General features: G+C 41.2%; 2 protein-coding genes across 5 annotated transcripts in view; one reads left to right on the forward strand and one right to left on the reverse strand.

The window, feature by feature from the left end:
- LOC135093661 (uncharacterized) overlaps positions 1–7,500 on the forward strand; it is a 69,729-nt gene that overhangs the window by 6,425 nt on the left and 55,804 nt on the right. The gene's annotated exons all lie outside the window — the stretch shown is intronic.
- Positions 1–7,500, reverse strand: part of LOC135093660 (regulator of G-protein signaling 20-like) — a 58,137-nt gene that overhangs the window by 661 nt on the left and 49,976 nt on the right. For all 3 annotated transcript variants that reach the window (XM_063993130.1, XM_063993129.1, XM_063993131.1), the window contains one exon: positions 1–5,980. This exon is cut by the window's left edge and continues 661 nt beyond it. In XM_063993130.1, the coding sequence (XP_063849200.1) occupies positions 5,771–5,980 (210 nt within the window). In that variant the 3' untranslated portion in view covers positions 1–5,770. The remainder of the gene's footprint in view (positions 5,981–7,500) is intronic.

The raw sequence follows: 7,500 nt of genomic DNA on the forward strand, positions 1-7,500 counted from the left end.
ACATTTTGTCCATTTTGGTTTGTTATTTTAGTGATATCCTGTGTATCTGTGTTCCCTTGAGCTGTGAGGGCCTGGCGGTGGCAGTGTTAGGCGGGGCCGTGGCTTTGTTGCTCCTACAGTGTGTGTGTGTGTGTGTGTGTGTGTGTGTGTGTGTGTGTGTGTGTGTGTGTGTGTGTGTGTGTGTGTGTGTGTGTGTGTGTGTGTGTGTTTATGTTTGTGTGTGTGTGTGTTTTTATCGTGTCCCCACAGACTTGCCACTTAACTCTCTCTCTCTCTCTCTCTCTCTCTCTCTCTCTCTCTCTCTCTCTCTCTCTCTCTCTCTCTCTCTCTCTCTCTCTCTCTCTCACCAGCTGTGGCAGTCATTAGTTCAATATTTGTTTGGTTTCATATTTCCGTGTTTTATTCGTGTCTTTCATCATATTGAGCTTTTTACCCTTTACTTTAGCTCCTTGTGCGTATGTATGTATATGTGTGTGCGTATGTATATATGTATGTGCGTGTGTGTGGAGTTAATACGAGTACCCTACCCATTCCACAAACCTCACTACCTATTATCTTCCACGTGAGGTTCCTGGGGAGGGTTAGGTTAGGGTAGGGCAAGGTACCAGAGATTGGTGAGGTTGGGAACTGTCAGGAGGTTGTGAGGGGGGTCAGGAGGGGTTCTTTGGTGAGGGGGGGATACTGACAGGTAGAGGAGTTTCACAAATGGCTATCTAAGTATTTCTTGGGAGATTAAATGTATTATTTGTATATCTACATAACTATATACATGTTAATCTAGTATGTATTCATGAAAAGTACATCAGTATTCATTTTTTTTATTTTGTTATGGAAAAAACTTGACGTAACGGAATAGGGTGAAGCGACAGTCGCCATGCACGTACACACACACACACACACACACACATACTCACACACGTACCATCGCCTTCAGGGTCTGTTTTGCCTCTCCCTCCCTCACGTGGTGCCCCGCGTCTTGTTGGGGGTGTGGGGGACGTGACGCATGACTCCCAGCCATGGCACGCAAGCACGCACACACGAACGCACTCAATATAGACTTAGGCGCACTCAAAATATAGCCAGACACGCATAATGCAATATTCGACGCACGCACACACACACACACACACACACACACACACACACACACACACACACACACACACACACACACACACACACACACACACACAAATATTGCTCCACGACTCACAAACATCATCATATCATCATATCATCATCATCATAATTTTTTTTTATGACATTAAAATTATATTTGGAATATAGATCTAGAATTAATAACAGTAAACATATACACTGTATATGTAATGTTCATCCATAAAATCATCATCATCATCATCATCATCATCGTCATCATCGTCATCATAGGTGGGGTTTGTGAGACAGTACGGTGGGTTTTCAGGACTAGAGGCGTGTCTTTGGCATTGGCATACGTGTGGCACCTCGAGGCACCGCCGTGGCACCCCGCCCGTGCCGCCGCCGGGCAACGGAACCAAAACTTCAGCTCGTCAACTCAAACGCTAATCTCTCACCACGACTGTCTGCTGAGGCCTCGGGATGGTGGGTCAGGCCAGCAGGGCGGCTTTTTCTACCTCTTATGATGCAGAATTCTTGTTTAATTCACGAAAACACTCCAGAAAACCGTAATTACCACTAGAACCTTTCAAGCTCTCTCTAGAATCATGAAAACATTGATTTCTACTCGAACTTTTTAAAAACTAGTGTTTTGAGTGTTTTCTTCCCAGTGGTGATAGATTTCTTGTTAAACTCATTAGAATTCTTATCTATTCTCATTAGAATTATGAAAACCCTTGAGAACATTGACTTCCACAACAGTCTTTTAAAAGTAGTGTTCTCAGAATGTTTTCTTCCCAGTAGTGATATAGAGTCCTTGTTAAACTTTGTTACTCTCGCTAGAATCATGAAAACCTCCCTGGACTTCCACTACAGCCTCACGGAAGCAGCCGAGGCGAGAGAATGAAGCGTTTGACAATACGACCTGCCATGTTAAACTGATATGACCGCACGGGGGAGGAGGCGGAGGCAGGGGCGGGGCTGACTGACTGACTGACTGGCTGGCTGAATGACTGGCTGACTCGCCCCGCCCCTGACAGTTTGTGCGTGTGTGTGTGCGTGTGTGTGTGCGTGTCATACCTGCCTCCCTCCTGGTGCGGTTTATATTGTGCAATACAGAAATATTAACAAGAATTTATCTATTTATTTCTTTATTTATTCATTTTCAGTCACCATTCGTTCACGGAGACGTAATAAACAGAAGATAAACAAGACGAATAAATAATTAATGGACGTGACAAAAAATGTAAACAAAAATAATGAAAAAGGTGGAAAATATTCTTGTGTTATTGTTTAAAAAAAATTGTATTGTATTTTTTTTTTGTGCAGTCTCTCTCTCTCTCTCTCTCTCTCTCTCTCTCTCTCTCTCTCTCTCTCTCTCTCTCTCTCTCTCTCTCTCTCTCTCTCTCTCATACACGCAATTAGAATCCCTATAGTTATACATTAGTCTTAAGTGATTTTTTTGTATATGTATTGTTATATATGTATACTTTTTAGTTACGTTATGAATCTTAATACGCGCTGATACCGGAACATGTATAGAGCACAGGTTAGGTCATTGCATATACATGTGTGGAGTACGTATGCTATAACTATGTATATCCATTAATATCATCAACATCATCATCATCATCATCAACTGTTACTCTTTCTATTACTTCTTAACTGTTCAGTACAAAAGATTACACCTTACGTTAAAAGTGAAATAGCTCTTTTTCTCTCTCTCTCTTTCTTTCTCTTTCACTCTCATTCACTCCCTCACTCGCTCGCTCCATCTATCCATCTATCTTAAGTTAAAAGAGTAGTATTTTTTTTTTCATTTTTTTTTCTCTCATTCACTCACTCTCTTTGTCCGATCGTTCTTTCTCTTTCTCTCCATCTTTCGCTCACTGTCAGTTACTATTAATACTTGGAATGTTGTCAAATGTCACGTAGCGAGCCGTCCGTAACGATATAACTCCGTCGTACACTTAGTCTTATTATCGTACGCGCCTTTGCCTGGTCGCGTACGATAATCACCCTTATAACACAAGGATTTAAGGATCGAAACACTTAAGAAAAAATTACACCCCCGTTTCTATATACTCTCTCTCTCTCTCTGATTCGTAACTTTTTTCTCCGTTTCATTCATTCATTCATTCTCTCTCTCTCTCTCTCTCTCTCTCTCTCTCTCTCTCTCTCTCTCTCTCTTAGGGGGTGTGGAATTATTAGATAAATACTGCGTTTGTTTATTGTTGTTTGTTTGTTTGTTTGTTTACGTGTATCTCACTGCCATTAGAAATATTTGTGCATTATTATTATTATTATTATTATTATTATTATTATTATTATTATTATTATTATTATTTTGTGCTTCAACTTATTTTTTTCCTTTATTTTCTACTTGTTTTTGAGCTGCTGAGGATTGTTTTACTTGTTTTTGTTTTGTTTTCTTGTTTATCTCTCGATCGTGGTGGTGGCGGTGGTGGTCGTGATTGGACAAACAGGTCTGCTGGTGTTTGTTCTTCATTTGTGTTCCTTGATGGTGGTGGTGGTGGTGGTAAATATTTATCTTTTTTTTCTTTGTTTTTATCTTGATTTATTTATTTTTGAATGAACAACTATTATTATTTTTTTTTGTTTCGTCTTTTTTTTTCTTCTATACTTTCTTAATGAACTCGATCGTCACTTGTTTCTGATTCAGCGCACTTTTTGTATTTATATTATTGTGTACTTTTACTTTTTCTGATCTCTTTACCCACTTTATATATCTGATCACTGCACTTTATATACACATGACAACTGAGCAATTCATAATTTTTAGTATTGCACATTTTTTTCTATTTATTTCTTCTTCTTTTTTTTATATTTATGATAATTGCACATTTTATATTCATGATCATTGCACATGTTCATGGTAATTACACATTCTAATTTCTGGCACTTGGCACTTTTTTTTTATATCTGGCACTGCATGTTTTTTTATTCTCTTTCTTCCGTGTGGTATCGATTAGTTTGGTATGCACGTGTGACTTTATTTCATTACTTTTGAGCAGACTAATCTGTTTTATATATTTTTTTCTTTTCTTTTTCTTTCTTTTTTTTTTTTTGAGCGAGGGATTAAATCTTGTTATATTTCATAGGTTTCCATTTACTGAGGGATTTTTATTATCATTATCATCGCTAAATAGAATTGCTCTTTCTTGTTTAAAATTACAGGTGTTTTCTTCACTTTCATTTTCAAGATTCACACTTTCGTTTCTTTTCCAGATTCCAATGTTTGCTTCCACGTTTAAGATTCACAAGATACTTTTTTCTTTCCCGATTCCAGCGTAACTTTTTTCCTTATCTTTTGTCACATTCACGTTTAAGATTCACAAGTTACCAGGTTTTCAGTTTTACATTTGTTTCATCTCTCTTTCATGCACCTTTTAGATCCGCAGTCAAGATTATGGAGGAAAGTGTTAAAACAAATAATTATAAAAACCAGCAAGAGACACGTGAACGCCTACACTAGAGTAATGTTTTATTCTATAGGGGTTTTCTTTGGTCCAGTTGAAACCACGTACATATGTTTACACTCACACAAATCCACGTGCTTCCTTTGTTTGCCTTCCTCGCACTTCACCATCTTGAGCTTTTCTATTTGTCTTTGTCACACTGAGTTTATCCCTCTGTCTGTCTATCCGTCTCTGTAGCAGCAGCAGGAGGAGAAGGAAGAGAAGGAGGAGGAGGAGGAGGAGGTGGGAGAAAGAGGTGGTTTAAAGAGCAAGGTGGAGGTAGATGCAAAGGAATGGGAGATGGAGGTGAAAGAGAAGACAGGAAACAAGAGAGTTATCCACTTCTCTCTCTCTCTCTCTCTCTCTCTCTCTCTCTCTCTCTCTCTCTCTCTCTCTCTCTCTCTCTCTCTCTCTCACACACACTTGAATATGGATCAGTGGTATGTATATATAGAGGACTGTATGCATGTATATAAATAACTTCCATTGTGACCACCTCTCCATCACCCAGTCATTGCGTCCCACTGCCTCCAGCTTCAGTCTTCACCAAGTGGTCCCATGTATCGACGAAATAGTGAGAGTGCAGAAGAACAGAGAGCAAGAGAGAGAGAGAGAGAGAGAGAGAGAGAGAGAGAGAGAGAGAGAGAGAGAGAGAGAGAGAGAGAGAGAGAGAGAGAGAGACACTAGATAGAGTAAAGGTTCGTGAGATCGCAAGGAGGAGCACATGTGAGAGGAGGAGAGGAGCGTGAGAGAGGAGTACATTTCACCCTCCTTTGGTATCCCGCCGCTGCCACCATTTGTAAGAGGGTGAGAGTTAATGCAGCACACGTTCCCCTAGGAGACAGCCGCACTTGCTCCCCGCGCGCGAATCCTGCTGCTGCCACCATTGTAGGATTTCAGAGAGCACGTCTTCAAACAGGGGAGAGGTTGTACTGCACACTCTCCCTACACTGTGACTCCTGCTGCTACCACTGTTTGGGGCGTCAGAACACACGACCCTGGGCAGAGAGCACGTGCAGCAGCAGCAGTACCAGTAGCAGCAGTCCTCGTATCATCACCTGGAAGGGTGATGGAGACTAGACTAACTCGCGCGCCCTGGTCAATCCAACCGCTGCCACCATTTCTTGAACCATGGCACGCGTTCCTCCGCCCACCTCGGAGACGGGGACTAGAGGACACACGGGCACACAGGGGGCCTATGTCGCGCTCTCCTTACGACTGGTGCCGCTGTTGCCGTTATTATTGAGTTGTGCGAGTCGCTTGTAAATGCCGGAGTTGAGGAAGCGCGGATAGGAGTCCCGGTGCATGAGCGTGTAGATCTGGGTCTGCGCCTCATCGAAGGTGTGCGGGGTTGGGTCCACCATGTTGCGGTTGATGATCTCACGAACTCTCGAATCCAGCGAGACCTGCGTGTGGGAGGGAGACATTAACACCATGGTGATGTAAGGGTTGGTGCAAGATGCCATCAGGCCTACACGTGACAGTCCCTGTACAAAACATATCTACTTTTTCCATCTATAATAAGAACATAGGAAAATAAGGGAAGCTTTAAGAAGCCATCGAGCCTAGATGTGGCAGTCCCTGTACGAAACATACTACTTTTTTCCACCTATCATAAAAAGAACATAAGAAAATAAGGAAAGCTGTAAGAAGCCATCAGGCCTACACGTGACAGTCCCTTTATGAAACATGCCTATCTACTTCCACTCATCACAAAAACATAAGAATATAAGGGAAGCTGTAAGAAGCCATCAGGCCTACACGTGGCAGTTCTTGTATAAAGCAGGCCTACTTTTTTCCACCTATCACAAGAACATGAAATGAAGGTTGGTGCAGAAAAAACATCAGGCCTACAAGTGAGAGTCCTTCCTTCCTTCCTTCCTTCCTTCTTTCCTTCTTTCTTTAGTTAGTTGATTAGTTAATTTATGTTTGAGTGAATGAGTAAGCGAGTAAAGTCAGTCCTTAGTTTAGTTACCATAGGAAGAAGAATAAAAGAATATAGAGAAAGAAGACAGAAGGAGGTAAAAATAAAGGAAACAGGGAAGGAAGGAAGGAAAAGACAGAGAAAGCGATCAAGGGAAAGAAAGGAAGGGAAAGAAAGGATGATGCCGAGGGAATGGAGGAAAAACAGGAGAAAGGGAAAAAAGGGAGGGAGGGATGGAGGGAAGGATGAAGGGAGTCTTGTTTTGCAGGAAGGAAGAGAAAGAAGGGAAGGAGAAAATAAGACAAACAAGGGAGAGGAAGAAAAACATGTAAAAGACTCTCTCTCTCTCTCTCTCTCTCTCTCTCTCTCTCTCTCTCTCTCTCTCTCTCTCTCTCTCTCTCTCTCTCTCTCTCTCTCTCTCTCTCTCTCATTTCAAAATCAATCTATATGTTGAAAGAAATCGAAAAAAAAATTAATCATAAAATCAAAGTCTGCCTGTCAATAACCTTGTGACCTTTATCTCTCTCTCTCTCTCTCTCTCTCTCTCTCTCTCTCTCTCTCTCTCTCTCTCTCTCTCTCTCTCTCTCTCTCTCTCCCTTTTTTCTCCCATGCCACTTTTCATTTACCTTCCTTCCTTCCTTCCTTCCTACCTTCCTTCCTTCCTTCTGTATTTGATTCATTCTTGTTGACAGAAGAAGAAGGAGGAGGAGGAGGAGGAAGATGAGGAGATGGAAGGATGAATAGAAAGCGAGGAAAAGAAAAAAATAGGAAATCATGAAAAAACAAGATTCTCTCTCTCTCTCTCTCTCTCTCTCTCTCTCTCTCTCTCTCTCTCTCTCTCTCTCTCTCTCCGAAAAATATCAAAAGTTTTCATATATATCAACTAAAACGTTTAATTTCCACTATGATTCACGTATTTATTGAAAGAAAACCTTATATATTTTAGAATGCGTATGACTCGTATTCAGAAACACTTTGCTCTCTCACCAAGTCTGTTTTGTA

Source organism: Scylla paramamosain, chromosome 43 (assembly GCF_035594125.1).
Source record: "Scylla paramamosain isolate STU-SP2022 chromosome 43, ASM3559412v1, whole genome shotgun sequence".
Lineage (NCBI taxonomy): Eukaryota > Metazoa > Arthropoda > Malacostraca > Decapoda > Portunidae > Scylla > Scylla paramamosain.